The sequence below is a fragment of the Betta splendens genome, chromosome 14 (genome assembly GCF_900634795.4).
Source record: "Betta splendens chromosome 14, fBetSpl5.4, whole genome shotgun sequence".
Classification (NCBI taxonomy): Eukaryota; Metazoa; Chordata; class Actinopteri; order Anabantiformes; family Osphronemidae; genus Betta; species Betta splendens.
The window spans coordinates 954327-970282 of NC_040894.2; the positions used below are offsets into that span (position 1 = coordinate 954327).

Consider the following 15956-nt stretch of genomic DNA (forward strand, 5'->3'; position numbering starts at 1 on the left):
CGCAGCCTTAGCACTTTACTTGGCTTCATTTAGTCCTTTGGTGTTGAATCAAGTCACCGTGTCGCAGAAGCAGGTGAAGCCTGATGCTGCTGGTGTGAGCATTGTACGGGTTCGACGCGTCTGGTTGTCGATCAGAGACCGGCGGCTCGTTTTGCTGCCGGGTTCTCCTCTGGTCCGTCTGGGCGTCAAGAATTTCCCAGACTGAGGAGCCTGAAGCTCTGAGGCCATTTAGTGGATTAAAGCTCTAAAAGTGATTTTCTAAGTGCTGTTTATTCCTGAGGCTGGAAGCAGAGTCGCTGTAATCTGCAGCGCTCAGCCCTGACAGGCTAATTTACCCCGTCAGAGCCTCCATTAGTAAAAAGGCTGCTAAGCGTCCGCGCGCTCTGCAGGTCTGGATCCGATTTAGACCAGAGGAGGATTCTGTCTCCTCCAGCTCAGCTGCTGGTCCTGAAGGAAAGAGGGAGGAGGTTTGTGTTCACTCATCACTCACGAGCCAAACGAGAAACAACAGGACCTCCAGGGTGACCAGCATTAATTACCACTAACCCACTTAAGGGGGAGGGGCGGCTGGTGGGAGCAACCATTCCAACCCACACGAGAAGGTTCATCATTACCCAGAATGCACCGCGTGACGTTTCAGCCGACAGCGTTGAAACTGAAACCTCTGCGAATAGAATGAAAGCAGACACGAGGCGTGTGTGAAGGTCAGAGGGCGCCGAGCCTCCAACAGGAAGCTGGAGACAGACGGCGCCGCTCCTACCTGCGTCTTCCTCTAGAAGCTCTGGTTTGGAGCTGGTTCTGTATCGCTGGTGCAGCGTGGACGGTGGGAAGCAGGGATTCAGCAGCTTCACCTCGCGCTGCACGTCTGCATCGGTGCCAGCGCCACTACCGAGAGCAGGGGGAGGTATGTGGGAGACGGGCCGCCTGAGCGGGGCTCAGTCCTGAGGCAGGCCGGTTGCTAGGCAACGGGGGCACCTCCTAAATGTCAACTTTTCCTGAAAATGAGAGGAAAGAAATGTGGTCCATGAAGAGAGGAAACGCGAGGTTTTTACACACCTGCTGTGAATCAGCTGACGCCATCGTGTTTTTTAGGGGATGTTCAGATCATCTGTGTTTCCTGTGGGACCCAAAGGCCAAAGTTTAGTTTCCCCCTCTCTTCTTACATCTGTCAGTCAAACACCTGAAGCATCTGTAGCTGATTGAACCAGATGCCGCTCAGTGAGTTTGTGGCTGAAAGAGGGGTGTCTTCAGCTGAGCTGCTGCTGCATAAAGCAGCTGTTTCATCCAGAAGTTTTTATTTTTTTAATTTAAGAGCTGCACATTCATGATCTGTCTTATGTCCTTTGTTTCTTTTCTTGTTTTAGATTGAAGTAAACGTATGATACACAAAGTGATCCCCGACCTGACTTCAGCCTTCGCAGTCACGTGTCACCTTCAAGGCAGAAAGTTTATTATTAACACACAAGAGACCAAGTCAATGTCATGGACCTGAGCAGAGTGTTTGCTGGTTCATTTCTAGGCCTTTTACACCATCGTCTAAAGTCACAAGTGACCTCAGCTGTGTTGCTTTGTCTTTGTCTGGAGAAAACACCCGTGACTCAGGAGGCCGTTAGAAATAGACGCGGTATGTTCCTTTAACCATCTCAGATCAATATGAACATTTGTATTCAATTCTGCTTGGATGCAGTCAGATTTGTTTGGAAATGCTCAAACCTAGAGCAAACGGAGCACTAATTGTAACCATGTAGTCGTATGTTAGAGTGGCATATTTAGTTATTTTTGTCTTAAAAGTGAAAACTGTGGCCTGAGATTAATCCGATTTATTGTCCCGAGCAGTGCTCGTCTGCTGTGCCGGGTGCCCCCCGCTGGGCGCATCCGTCCGGCGCTAGGACCCTCCTGACGCGCCGCTCGTGTCTTTGTCTCCGCCAGCCTCCTCCTCCTCCTCCTCCTCCTCCTCTCGGTCCTCCGCCGCCTCATTCCGAGCCTCTCTCCATCAGCGGCGGTCTGGATGCTCGCAGAGACGCAACCATGGCTGTGAATCTCGCTCAGAACCGACTGGCCCTGCTCACCGCCTACCAGGACGTCATTGACGAGACCTCGGACACCGACTGGTGAGTCCCGCGGGCCGCGCTGCCTCTGTCCTCCGCTCCGCGTCCCCATCTTTGCTCTGGGCTCGTTTCGCTGCGTGGTTCCGATGCTTCTCTCTCTCTCGGGGTTCGGTTCGATTCTTTGGCCGCTGCGCGCTGAGGATGCGCACCGGGGATCAGCAGAACCACCGTCGCCACCGGACTCGTGTAAAACTCCCGAGATACAGGCCGAGCTCCAAACTCTCAGCGGACTCGCTAATGCGCCACGCACGCGCACGCGCACGCGCCGCCACGCGCACGGACTCGCTGTCAAGACGAGCAGCGTTTGGCGTTTAAGCGCATTAAGACGATGGTGGAGGCGCAGTGAAAGTGGTGTTTGTTGCAGCGCGGAGCCTGGCGTGAGCTGCGCGTGCACCGGACCAGTCTCTGGGCTTTGTTCGCTTCCCGTCGCTCGGTCGGGACCTGGGTCGCTCTCGTGCCAGCTGGAAGCAATTTCAGGCTTTTATGCAATCCGACGCAGCACTGCGTGCGTGTACGTGAGCGCGAGAAGCTTCCGCTGTGGTGAACGGGCCTGGTCCAGAGATACTGACGAGCCCCTGCATCCCCGAAAGGGGCGAGGCCGGAGGGGGGGAGGAGGGGGGCGTCGTCCATCAGTCTTTGTGGCTTTTGCCTCACGTGGAAATGGTGCAAGAGGTTGTAATGACACAGCTGCTGGAATGATCAGTATGAATGACAGGATTCCTCATTTCTAAAGACCAACAAGTCTGAGAAGTTGGTACGTGACCAGTGACCCCCTGCAGAGCACAGCAGGAAACCAAACAATACGCGCTTCGAGTTTAATGTGTAACTAAACCCTGGACGTCCTTGAGAGTCAAACACAGCAACAGGAAGTGCTGGTTCCAGCGACGGCTGGACTGGTGTCTGAGCTGCAGTTAAACTGTAACTGTCGACAGCAGCGAAGCCTCAGTCAGAAGCCTCAGTTCCAGTCTCCGTCTGAGCCATGAAGGTTCTGAGCGGCGTCGCACGCACACGTGCACGCACACGTGCACACACGCACACACACACGCACGCACGCACGCACGCACGCACGCACGCACGCACGCACGCACGCACGCACGCACGCACACACACACACACACACACACACACACACACACACACACACACACACACATGCAGCTACTGCTTCCAGGCCTTGTGAGCTCAGTGACGATGTCCCATTAACAGCTGACGGACGCCTCCTCTTTTCTGGATCAAACTGAAACCAGCTTCATGGCTTTGAAGCTGGTTTCCAGAGAGCGGACTTCCATGTTGGGCCTCGTGGAATCCGAAGCCGGGCTCATCTCATGTACGGGCACTGGCCGTCTCTGGGTCCTGGTTCTGTGGCGCTGAGGCCTCGGGCCTGTCCCCGTTTTCACACTTGATGAGATTTGAACAAAGGCAAGACTTTAAACGCACATGAGCGCAAACGGCAGAGGAGCGCTCCCAAACGGCCTCCGCCCTGATCCGTCCCGTGGTCCATCTGCTGCATGGGGTCCTGGTCTGGGATCAGCGCGGTCCCAGTCCTGCAGGATTAACTCCCACAGATCTGATGACGGTTCCGCTGATGCAGCCAATCACAGCTCAGCTCTAAGCTGGAAACACAAACGGTGACGCGGCCCGAGGCTCAGCCCATCGAGCGATGGACTCTGGCAAATGGACCCAACTGAATTCTGGGAAATGATATTGTGCAGTTTGAACACGTAATAAAAGCTGCAGCAGTAACGGAAGTTTCCTTAATTATTTGCTCTTAACATCTGAACCAAGTTTTTCTGTATAATATAAAGCCTGTCTGCCTCTGCAGAACGTCCCAGTGAAGCTAACGGAGCCGGTTAGAGAGTAAAGAGAAACCTGGACCAGGTCAAAGGACCGGGTCAAAGGACCGGGTCAAAGGACCGGGTCAAAGGACCGGGTCGCAGACGGGAGTCGGCAGTAGCCCTGTGCTGGTGCTAATGCTAGTTGTACTCTGTAGTAGTTGGTTTGTTGTAGTAGTAGTAGTTTGTAGTAGTAGCAGTTTATAGTAGTAGTAGTAGTAGTTTGTGGTCTTTTTGTACCTGTATTAACTGGTTCAGAGCCACCGCTCCATCTCTTATCTCTCAGGCTGATACAGAACCGGGTCAGTAGTACAACATGCAAAGCGGGCTTGCACTTTTATCTGCGCCGGCTGGCTCACAGCTACTTGGCCAACACCAGATGCTTAGTGAGAAATGGGCCGCTTTGGGTCAGTTCATAAGTGCCTGGGCCGAGCGCCGGGTCCAAAGGGCCGAGCGCCGGGTCCAAAGGGCCGAGCGCCGGGTCCAAAGGGCCGAGCGCCTGGGTCCAAAGGGCCGAGCGTCGGGTCCAAAGGGCCGAGCGCCGGGTCCAAAGGGCCGAGCGCCTGGGTCCGGCGCCGGGTCCAAAGGGCCGAGCGCCGGGTCCAAAGGGCCGAGCGCCTGGGTCCGGCGCCGGGCCCAGCTTCAGACCAGAGTCGGGTTGTCATCTCACGAGAACGAGCTCAGGTCATAACCTCGAAGCTCCGTTATTTTCATCCTGTGTGAGCATCGCTGCAGTTTCCCCCCGTGGAGCTGCAGAACAGGAGAAATGGACCTTCGGTATTTTTAGCTGTACTTTCACACATGCAGCTCATTTCAAACCCAACCACAGACTCACGTGAGCTTCACATTTTCAACATGGACTCCGAAAAGTGTTCTGGCCTCTCCTCGCGTTGGTCTGGTTCTGAAGCTTCCCTGTAGAACCCTATAGAACCTCTGGAGGCCTTTACCATGAGATGGAGCTGCTCCTGTGGACAACAAACCCCGTCTCAGAACCCGGGAGGACGGGGTCACACTGGGACCAGCGGGCGGCGCCTCTCAGCGCTTCTTGGGGACAGATGCCGCCTTGTCCTGTTAGATTTTAGAACCCGCCCCAAACGCTGGCGTCGTTCCTTCCTGCTGGTTCTGACCCTGACTTGAGACGAGCTTTAGCGCAGCTGAGCTGAGGATTTGTGAGGGATAGAAACTGAAACTGGGGCTAAAGAGGTGGAGGCGGCGGAAAAGCCAGATCTTCTCCAACAGATCAAATGTGGCGGCTGTGGCCCTTGAACGCACCACAGTGAACCGAGCAGCACGGTTCTGCTTTTCTCACACTCGAGGTTTCAGTTCCGCGACTCCAGATCGTGTTGTGATGGGGAAGATTCCTGAAGTGGAAGTGAGACCGTGTGTTGTTGTGGAGGCAGACGCTCGTTTCTCCTTCGCGCAGACGTGTGGGAACGAGGCTTCACTGTAGGAGCTCCGTCGGCAGCTCTGCTGCTCAGCTTTGGGTCCGGTGGGACTGAGTGCGGAGCCCGTTGCCTGCATGTGACCGACCGGGCCGGACCGGACCGGCTCCTGGTCCACGTGAAGCAGAAGCTCTCAGCATCTCAGACTCCTGGGGTGAATGTGGCTCAAACTGATTTGGGATCAGTGTGTGAACAACTATTGAGAGCTGCTGATGGGTCCAGAGGAGGAAGCGAGTGTGTCCTGGGGGCGATCGAGTCTCCTCTCGTCGTGACCTCTTCTCTCTTATTTGAGGCCTCGGCCACAAATTGCAGCTGTGATTTGAGGCAGTGGACGTTTGCTGAGCAGATTTCTCAGCTTCGCTCACACGTCTGCTCTTCTGTTTGCAGCTGCTGACTCTGCAGGCTCTGCCAGAGTCTGATGGGCTGTGGCTGCGTGTTTGACCCGCGTCCGGTCCGGCACGGGTCCGATCCACTCAGAACGCGTCCACACCTGACGCTGGGGGGCGTCATGAGTGTGTGTGTGTGTGCGTGTGTGTGTGTGTGCCTGTGTGTGTGCGTGCGTGTGTGTGTGCGTGCGTGTGTGTGCGCGCGCGTGCGTGTGTGTGTATGCGTGTGTGTGTGTGTGTGTGTGTGTGCGCGTGTGTGTGTGCGTGTGTATGTGCATGCGTGTGTGTGTGTGCGTGTGTGTGTGCGTGCGTGTGTGTGTGCATGCGTGTGTGTGTGTGCGCGTGCGTGTGTGTGCGTGTATGTGTGTGTATGTGTTTGTGTGCGCGCTTGCGTGTGTGTGTGTGTGTGTTGTTTTTCCAGGAAGGTGGGAGGCGACGTGTGTGCGTGTGTGTGCGTGTGTGTGTGCGTGTGTGTGTGCATGTGTGTGTGTGTGTGTGTGTTGTTTTTCCAGGAAGGTGGGAGGCGACGTGTGTGCGTGCGTGTGTGTGTGCGTGTGTGTGTGCATGCGTGTGTGTGTGCGTGTGTATGTGCATGCGTGTGTGTGTGCGTGCGTGTGTGTGTGCATGCGTGTGTGTGTGTGTGTGCGCGTGCGTGTGTGTGCGTGTATTTGTGTGTATGTGTTTGTGTGCGCGCTTGCGTGTGTGTGTGTGTGTTGTTTTTCCAGGAAGGTGGGAGGCGACGTGTGTGCATGTGTGTGCGTGTGTATGTGCTTGTGTGCGTGTGTGTGTGCGTGTGTGTGTGTGTGTGTATGCGTGCACGTGTGTGTGGAACTGTCGCATGCAGACCTGTGGGCTGCGTCTGGGATCAGCCTCTCTAGGGTTCATGTGAGAGCCTTCGTCCCTTCACCCTCCTCTTCCTCGCGCCCAGCTTCACGTCGCTGTTAGCCTCGTCCATGTGTGAATGCGTGCGAGCTGCTCCTGACGCGGCGTCTGCTGGACGAGGCCTTGTCACATGATCTTAGCCAATGGAAGGCTTTCATTCAGCCATGGTTCTGTGTGCAGCCAGTGGTTGTGTAAATGTGCCTCTTCGTCGGTTGTAAAGAGGCTGTGGTTCCAGAGCCTGATGCAGCCTCATGTTCTGAGGTTCTGGCTGCGGCGGATCCACACCTGCCAGATGTTTGCCGGCGCTTCATTAGCGCTTGGCTCACCTTCAGCTTGGTCCAAGCAGCAGTGGTGCAATCGCTCCAGCTGTTAGTGGAGCACATGTTCCCTCAGCGCGTGGAGGTGTGAGTGGCTTTAACGCTTTATTGCTCTGTGAACACATGCAGCTGCTGGGTCTTGTTGGGCCCTGCTGGGTTCTGCTGGGTCCTGCTGGATTCTTCTGGGTCCTGCTGGGTCCTGCTGGGTTCTGCTGGGTCCTGCTGGATTCTTCTGGGTCCTGCTGGGTCCTGCTGGGTCTTCTGTGTCTTTCTGGGTTCTGCTGGGTTCCTTTGGGTCCTGCTGGGTTCTGCTGGTGTCTGCTGGGTTCCTTCGGGTTCTGCTGGGTTCTGCTGGGTTCTGCTGGGTCCTGCTGGATTCTTCTGGGTTCTGCTGGTTTCTGCTGGGTCTTTTGTGTCTTTCTGGGTTCCTTCGGGTCCTGCTGGGTCCTGCTGGGTTCTGCTGGGTACTGCTGGGTTCTGCTGGGTTCCTTTGGGTCCTGCTGGGTTCTGCTGGTGTCTGCTGGGTTCCTTCGGGTTCTGCTGGGTTCTGCTGGGTTCTGCTGGGTCCTGCTGGATTCTTCTGGGTTCTGCTGGTTTCTGCTGGGTCTTTTGTGTCTTTCTGGGTTCCTTCGGGTCCTGCTGGGTTCTGCTGGGTTCTGCTGGGTTCCTTTGGGTTCTGCTGGGTCCTGCTGGGTTCCTTCGGGTTCTGCTGGGTTCTGCTGGGTTCTGCTGGGTACTGCTGGGTTCTGCTGGGTTCCTTTGGGTTCTGCTGGGTCCTGCTGGGTTCTGCTGGTGTCTGCTGGGTTCCTTCGGGTTCTGCTGGGTTCTGCTGGGTTCTGCTGGGTTCTGCTGGGTCCTGCTGGATTCTTCTGGGTTCTGCTGGGTCCTGCTGGGTTCCTTCGGGTTCTGCTGGGTCCTGCTGGGTCCTGCCGGGTCCTGATTCTAGCTGTAGTGCTTCCTTCACACTGAGAATAGCGCTGTAGCGCTGACTTATGGCTCCTCCGCCTGTCGAGTGACGGCTGTGGCTTTGTTCGGCGACAGGACGGAGGCGGCCTGGTGAAAGCAGTCTCCTTTCTTTGGGCCTCAAACGTCTCGCTCTCGTTTGCCTCATGCATATTCACCCCGTCGCTCTCTCTCTCCCATGTAGGAATACTATTAAAATGTGGGTCAGTGATTAGAGCCCGAGCAGTGCAGACTTTAACAGAGCCTGATTAAGTGTTCTTTTACTTTATGAAGCAGCTGTTTGAGGCGCAGAGCTGGTACCGATGCCGTCGGAGCAGAGGAGGCGGGTGCTTCCTGTCTGGACCCTCACATTTATCACGGGGCCTCAGAAGGGGCTCCACCTCATGTTGGGAACCATGTGCACGATTTTTACATTACAGCAGTGTTGCCTTGACCCGAGGCGCCTGAACCTCAACCACCTACTGTTAAAATCCCAGTAAGAACCCAGTAAGAGTGAGTGCAGCTCTCAGACCTCACCACAGAGACTGAACCCAACGCAGCCGATTGCTCTTCCTCCACTCGTCCATCGTGTCCTGGTACTGAACCGTGTGTCGGCCATGTTGGACTTGGACATTACATGCCGGCCCAGCAGGGGTCCAGCCCCTGTACTTCCCCCTGAGAACGTGCACTGCTGCCTGACCCAGTCTTTCAGGCCCGAAGCAGCTACAACTCTGGATCTGGACAACAGCTGGTTCTGGAAGGAAAGTCCTTCCAGGAAAAATGGCAGAACCACAGCAGGTGTTAGAATTTACTAAGAGAACAGGTTTAAAGCTCAGCCTGAGTCACTGGAGACGGGTCCGTGTCTCCAAAGTGACTCTGAAGCCACTGATTTGTTATTGAATAACTGATGCTAAAGCGGACGAGTAGCTAATCAGGCATGGGTTTATACAGTGAAAGGGAGCAGGGTTGATGTACACACACATTTACCAAGAGCAGTAAATATAATATTCTTCTTCTTATTATTATTATTATTATTGGTGTGCTGACTCAGTGGAGTGTGTGCTGTAGTGTGTGCGTCCTATCGTCCTCACTGAGGCATTGTGGGTAGCTCTACCTCTGACTGGCTTCCTGGTTTGCTGCCGGTGCTGGTCAGACCCGTTCCCTGTGTAGTGTTTTAGAGTTCAATCGGGAGCAGAGCAAAGAGCAGGTTGGACCTCACGTCAAGCCGTCTGCTCCTCTCCTAAAGATCCTCGCGTTAATATCTGTCTTGAGTTGAGTCAGAGTCGCGTCTCGCTGTTATTTTTGGTCCTCAGGTTCTCAGAAGAACCAGCACATTGGAGCTGGCTGAGAGCGAGGCTGAAAATATTCCGTGCTTCTTCCGTCCTCCTTCCTCCCTTCACGCTCCACACGTGGTTCCTCAGACCATCTGGGCGCCGGCAGGCCTCCGCTTCGCCTGCTGCCGTCTCCTCTGATGCCTGACAACACTACGCAGCCATCACAGCTCACACGGGGTTCCAGCTAAGCTAACCACACAGCTCGCATGTAGGACCTAGTGCACATTACGTGCAGTGTTGAGATGGGATCAGCGTTTCTTTCTTGTGGATTTTATCCCAGTATTTGTGCATATCTGAGCTTTTCTTTGTTGGACGATCTGAACTGATGAAAACAAATTGTGTCATAACAAATAAAATATGCACCAACAATCTTCTCGCCTCAGCTGTGAACTCGCTCGTCGCCTGCTGATGAGCGGCTCCAGAATCTGCTTTTGCTGCTCCGTGTGGTCCGTCGCCGGCCGCGTGTCACTTCCTCCCGGCAGCTGCCATGACGTCGGACTTTCACAGCGGCGTGACCTTTGGTGACCTCTGTCTGGGAGCGACCCTCCCAACGCTAGCGTCCGGCTACGAATGTGCAGCGTGATGCAGCCACGTCCTCCGGTCGGGTGGAGGCTGACGGCGGCGACGGCGGCGGAGGCGCTTTCATTTTGATCATGATTTGATCTGCAGCTTAACATTATGTAAATCTGAAGCTTACTCAGCTGGTACAGCGTGTGCCCCAGCATCCAAACACTGACATTTGAGCCTTGTTCTGGCAGCAGCAGCGCCTGCTTTCGTCCAGTCCGGCATCGCAGAGCGAGTAGCGACTCCACATCCCTGGGAAACAAGGACGTGTGGATGGTTTTAGGGGTGTTACGTATCAGGCGAGACAAAAATAGGTATTGACTCTAAAACGTGGCACCAGGAGCGACGTGAACGCGACTCTCAGACCGTGCCAGGAGCGAGCGACCGTCACCAGACGAGCAGACTGTCGCTCTGTGAGGGAAACCTGGGCAGCAGCTGTCTGATGAAACATGACGGAACCAACCCGCACGTTGCTCGTGTTTAGTCGAGCTGTGGATGCGTCTCTTAAAAAAGCTGCCTCCGAAGTCACCACGGCTCCACGTTCAGGCTTTTGTCTTAAAATCCTCCACATAGCTGCGATATGGATGCAGGTGTAAATAATAGAAGAGGTGAAGGACGAGCAGCCTCAGTGACAGACGCCTCAGAGGAGAAGCTATAGATAACTACAGCAGCCCAAAAATAAGTGCACGACGTCACCTGAGACGAGGAGCGCTTTCATCTGTTTCACCTCCTCTCAGAGATTCAGACAATGAAAACAGGGAAGGAGCCAGTTGAGCCGAGCACAGACAGGATAAGATCAGGCCCAGTTTCCTCTCCACCTGTTGTGGAAGAACCTCCTTCAGCTTCACTGGAGTCACTGGGAAGTTCTTTAAATCCACCAACGTTGAGCTGATCTGAGTTTAATACTTAAATACATACAAATCATTTAGCTTTGTGTCCTTTTATATGATGCTTGATTTGGGACTTTGACTCTTGAGTCTTGATTTGCACCTGAACAGAGAAATGTTGAAAATCCCAAACCTAATGTAAGTTTGTTGACGCATGGAGTCCTGTCCTGCAGTTCATACGGGTTTTGTTCTAACCCTGAAGCAGAACCTGCCCGTTCTCCCCCGGCCTGGAGCAGTAAAGCGAGCTGATGGCTGACAACAGGCAGGTAAACAGAGACTCCTGCAGCCTATTTGTGTCTCCCCCCTGCTGAGAGCTCAGTGCTAAGCCGGCGCTCAGAGCCACAGTCTGGACCTGGACCTGAACACACCAGCAGCTCCACACGCACACGCGGCCTAATGTGCAGACCACTTCAGGCGGAGTTGTAGTGAGCTGTGGGCATGAATGTAATTATCAGACTGGAATCATAGACTGCTGGGATTAGCCGACAGGAGCTACATGCTAACAGCTGATTGAAGACGTCTGTTAATCCTGCTCGTGACACTTTGCCTCCACTCAGCAGAAATAATCCCACGTCCCACAGGAAGGATGCCAGGCTCAGGGGCACCTCGGTTCAGACCAAAGGTCGCTCCAGTTTCTCCCCTGGCGGATTAATATTGCACCTCCTGGGTGAAAGCCGTGGTTCGGCCCAGAGGGCGGGAGGCGGTCGGATCGGGCTCCAGTTGTTGTGTTGGCCACAGACGTGGCTACGCGTTGTTGCCAGCGGGTCCTCGTGGGCCCGTTCCTCCGGCTGCAGGGTTGCTCCTGGCCTCGTTCTCCGGCTCCCTGCTGAATACGAGCTGCTGAGCGTGTTGTTGTACCTGGAGCAGAGCCAACAGAATCGCATCGAGCTCCGCTGCCGCCGAAGCGATTGGTTCAAGATGTTTGGGATTTGTGTTCTGTACGAACCGAGGCAACAACGGCTTCCGATGCAGCTGAAACTATGTGGCCGGAGTTTATGGACGTTTTACTGCGTCGAGCTGCTGCTGATCTCTCTCGCGCGGCCTGGTTTCTGCAGCATTACGTAATGTGAGCAAACTAATAGTAAACAGCTGTTTGTGTAATGAGGCTGGAAGCGTTTGCTGATCCCCAGTGGACAAAAAAGATCGCCCACTTCACGAGGCTGCTCCATGGAATGAATGAACACGTGTGAACAGGGACCTGGTCACATGATGCGGCTGCAGCCCGGTCTGAGCAGGAGCTCGTCTGGAGTTGGACTCCGGCCATTTGCTGCCCTTCCTCATCCTCAGTGTCACCAATTACAGACGCAGAGTCATCAAACAAACAGGATCTGTCCAGAGAGCGGCCATCTGTCTGCAGAGAAAGCATCCTGTTGGGACCCCCTGCGGAGTCCTGGCGTGGAGCGCAGACACATTGTCTGATGACAGCCTCTAATCTACTTCAGCACAGAAGTACTTATTTGTGCATTAGACGATGATGCTGTGGGCCAAATCTTCCTCCATTACAAACTGAGCCTCCTCCCTCCAGCTGCTTCCTCGTATCTGTCTGCAGACGTGACTCCGGTGAGGTTCGTCTCCCCCCTTTGTGCTAAAACCATCCTGACACACTTTCCCTCTTTCTGGCCACGTCTCTAATCTGCTGGAGCCGTGAGTGCGTTGACTGGTCGTCACCCGGTCCCTGGAGGCGTGCAGTCGCAGGCCTGCGTCTGCTCCTGCATATGCTGCTGTAGCTCGGGCGTGTGAATGGGTGGGACTGATCCGTCTGTGGAACCAGGCTGAAGTCGCGTGGGCGTTTCTGTGCCCGGGTCCGTCCACCCGGGCCTTTGTGCCACCGTGCAAAGGCTGCTGTGAAGCCTGTAGACGCGTCCGTGCTTGTGTGCGTCAGATACCGACTTCATTCCGTGCTGGACACAGTCGATTCTTGCTCTGTGACTTCCCTCGAGTTGTGGTTACTGCCGTGAACTGGACTAACGTCTCCTTTTTCCTTCATGTTTCCTCTTTGATCCTCTCAGGTAAGAACGCTGTCTTTATCTGCACAGATGTGCATGTGCAGATGTGGAGCTGAAAGAGGGCGTGGAGCAGTTCGCTGATCTGTCTGGAGGTCAAATGAGATCAACTAAACGTTCTCCTATGATTCTATGGGAACAGTGCGTCGGGTGCTTTCTGGGATGTTTGAGCCTCGTTGGAGGTCGTGACCTTTCACCGTCCATCTCTCATATCGCAGCTTTGTTGCGTCCAGACTGGTTCTGACGGGTCGGAGCTCTGTGCGGCTCTTTCTTCGTGTTGTTGCTGCTGTGCAGTAGCTTTGAGGACCGTCTCTCCTACAGAGCCGGGTCATTACTGTTCACTGGTATCGACCGGGGGACCGCTATCGGCTGCTTTTCACGATCTGCGCCTTCAACGGCCGCGGGAGTGTTATTATCTCTGCGAGAGGCCGATGCTGAAGGTTGAGTCTGACTCCGGCTCAAACCACCGGGGGACACGTTTCATAAAGCTGCACGTCAGTCGGAGGCCTCCAGCTGTGGAGCTGTGACCTTCAGCCTCTCGCTGGAAATATTTATAGTGACTAAACAGAAAACAGGCCTTCAAATGCCTTAGTTTTCTGTTTCAGCGCAGAAATAATATATTGGAATAGAAGCTCGTGGTTCTGGAAGCACTGAAGCAGCGTCGTTGTGTAAAGTTACCAGACAGAGCAATTAACACACCGTCTACTTAAACCTTGAATGGGTCCATTTAAATAACTGCTAATTAAACATTTCAGTGTTTTAGCATCTGTACAGGTCTTAAACGCTGTGAATCATCTAAGTGACTCGTTCAGAACCCGCCGGTGGTCCAGTAGCTGTTTACACTCAGCAGTTGTACATCTTCATCTTCCTCCTCCTCTCGCTCATTTTGAGGTTTACACAGAGCTCTTATGCTTTAAAGACCAAGCAGCAAGAAGCTTGTCATGAATTATTGGGACGCTCGCATAACACAGAATATGTCTGAGCCCAGTCAGCTCCTGCTGAGCCCATCTGTGCCTTCCTTCCTCTGAGCAGCGGCTTTTATCTCAGCTCAACACTGAAGCAGGCTCCCCGTCTGGGTGCATCTATTTCAAGGTTGGCTGGTCTCAGGAGGAGGATCCAGTGATCTCTAGAAGCTCCTTGGTTTCAATCAGAACCGGGCTCACAGACAAACTGCACCTCTGACACCTTCTCCAGGTCATCTCCTGGAAGCTCGCTGCTCTGGACCAGAACCTGGGTTGACAGGCTGCCACGGGCTCGTTAGCCAAACCGGCCAATGATGATTAACTAAATGGTGCATGAAGCAGAAATAGGCTGAAACTAAACAGACATGTTCACCATTCAAACATGTGACGTTGCAACAGCAAAGCTGCTGCGAGAGAATCAGAGTCAGTCACACACACACACACACACACACACACACACACACACACACACACACACACACACACACGTTGAGTCGCTGTGTATCTTCTGCTCCACATGTAGTTTAATGTCTGTGTCCGTTCATATTCAGAAAGTCACAGATTTATCGCAGTTTCAGGAGGTGAAGCTCAAACCTCTCGTTACCGTGACGTCGTCAGAGAAACCGTTTCCAGCTTCCTCGTCTGCCGTCAGCAGAGACGCTGATGCCTGGTGAAGTTGCAGTGTGAGCCTGTGGGGAAGCGCTGCTGCTTCCGTGCCTGGGTGGTTTGCTGTGATGGAGGGAAACTATTCCCAGAACGGCGCCAGGAGGACGTTTAATGGTCGTGATGGTTTGTGTGATCATGAGCACGTCTTCAGCATCAGGCTGTTGATGCTACGTGTCCATCGTCTCCAGATCAAAGACACAGGACGTCGCTGGACTGAAACAACTGTGTAAATGTGACAGACAGTTTCAGCTCCACCAGCACACCATCGCCCGTTAACGGTTGAGGTGGTTGAACCCGGGCCGGGTCCGATCAGCTTTAAAAACCAGCAGGCGTTTTATGTGCTAAACGTCCGTCTCGTAGGACCGGGTCTCTGTGGGTTAATGAGCACATGCTCCTGTCTGAGCGCTGGAGCGGCGCAGCCACGTGACACAATGCTGCTGCTTTCCAGCAGCTGATGCGTCGCCTCTCGCTCCAGTTCCAACCGACGTTGGATATGTTTATTCAGATGCATCATAATCTGCCTGAATGTGTTCAGCCACGTTAGCGACCTAGTTCACGGCATTGAGGCGGTTGTATGTTCGTTGTGTGATGTGTGGGTCCGCTTGGCAAAACGCCGTGAATCCTCACATTCACACCGGAAATTAGACAAAGAGAGAGAGTGAGCAAGAGGGCGAGCGAGTGGGGGGTGGGGGAGGCAGGATGAAAGGCCTCAGAGTGTGCGTGCGTGTGTGTGTGTGTGTGTGTGTGTGTGTGTGCGTGCGTGCGTGTGTGTGTGTGCGTGCGTGTGTGTGTGTGAGTGCGTGCATGTGCGTGCGTGTGTGTGTGTGTGCGTGTGCGTGCGTGTGTGTGTGTGCGTGCGTGCGTGTGTGTGTGTGCGTGCGTGTGTGTGCGTGCGTGTGTGTGTGTGAGTGCGTGCATGTGCGTGTGTGCGTGTGTGTGTGCGTGTGCGTGCGTGCGTGCGTGTGTGTGTGTGCGTGCGTGCATGTGCGTGTGTGCGTGTGTGTGTGCGCACGCTCCTTCCTTCCTTCCTCATTTTGTTTAGTCCAGCTTCTACACAGTGTGTGACTCCTGCAGCCACGTGAGCCTCAGTGTGAGTAAGGACTCAAGCAGAGGAAGCCACTGGTGAACAGACCTGAGGGACATGACGCCTAGTGAGCGTCACAGCCGTGGGTCACGTCTGGAGCCGAGCTCCACTGAAGGCTGCACAGGCTTCAGGCCTCTGATGGTTATGTTTGCTGCTATAGTGGAACCAGTGAGGTCAAAGGTCAGAGCTCACCACTCTGAGCAGGCTGGATGTCAGGTGTGACCTGGCTGCAGTCTGGGCTTCAGGCTGCGTTCAGCTCTAATGATCACTGTGTTCAGGATTAGCCAGCGCTTCAGCGGAACCACTGACCTCGACCCTCAGTCCTGACACAACATCCACTGTGAAGCTCAGGTTGGTCAGTTAAACACACTGGTGCGTCTGCTGTGACCCCCTGCGGCTCTGCCCGACTGGCAGGACTCAGTCAAAGCTTCACACCACGAGTCCAGGTTCTCACTGGAGCTTCATACGCTGCCTGTGGGTGATGTCTGAAGTCAACGGCCTTCGGGTTCCGTTTGTCCCATTCTTTGGGCTTGACTCGTAGACAGCT

At 54.4% G+C, this 15956-nt stretch overlaps 1 protein-coding gene across 4 annotated transcripts in view; it reads left to right on the forward strand.

The window, feature by feature from the left end:
* Positions 1-1874: 1874 nt before the first annotated feature.
* The window catches only part of dbn1 (drebrin 1), a 28185-nt gene continuing 14103 nt past the window's right edge, over positions 1875-15956 (forward strand). The window contains exon 1 of one of the 4 annotated variants that reach the window (XM_029173709.3): positions 1875-2111. In XM_029173709.3, coding sequence (XP_029029542.1) covers positions 2029-2111 — 83 coding nt within the window. In that variant the 5' untranslated portion in view covers positions 1875-2028. The remainder of the gene's footprint in view (positions 2112-15956) is intronic. The other 3 variants (XM_041073867.2, XM_029173707.3, XM_029173708.3) reach the window with 3 other exon arrangements.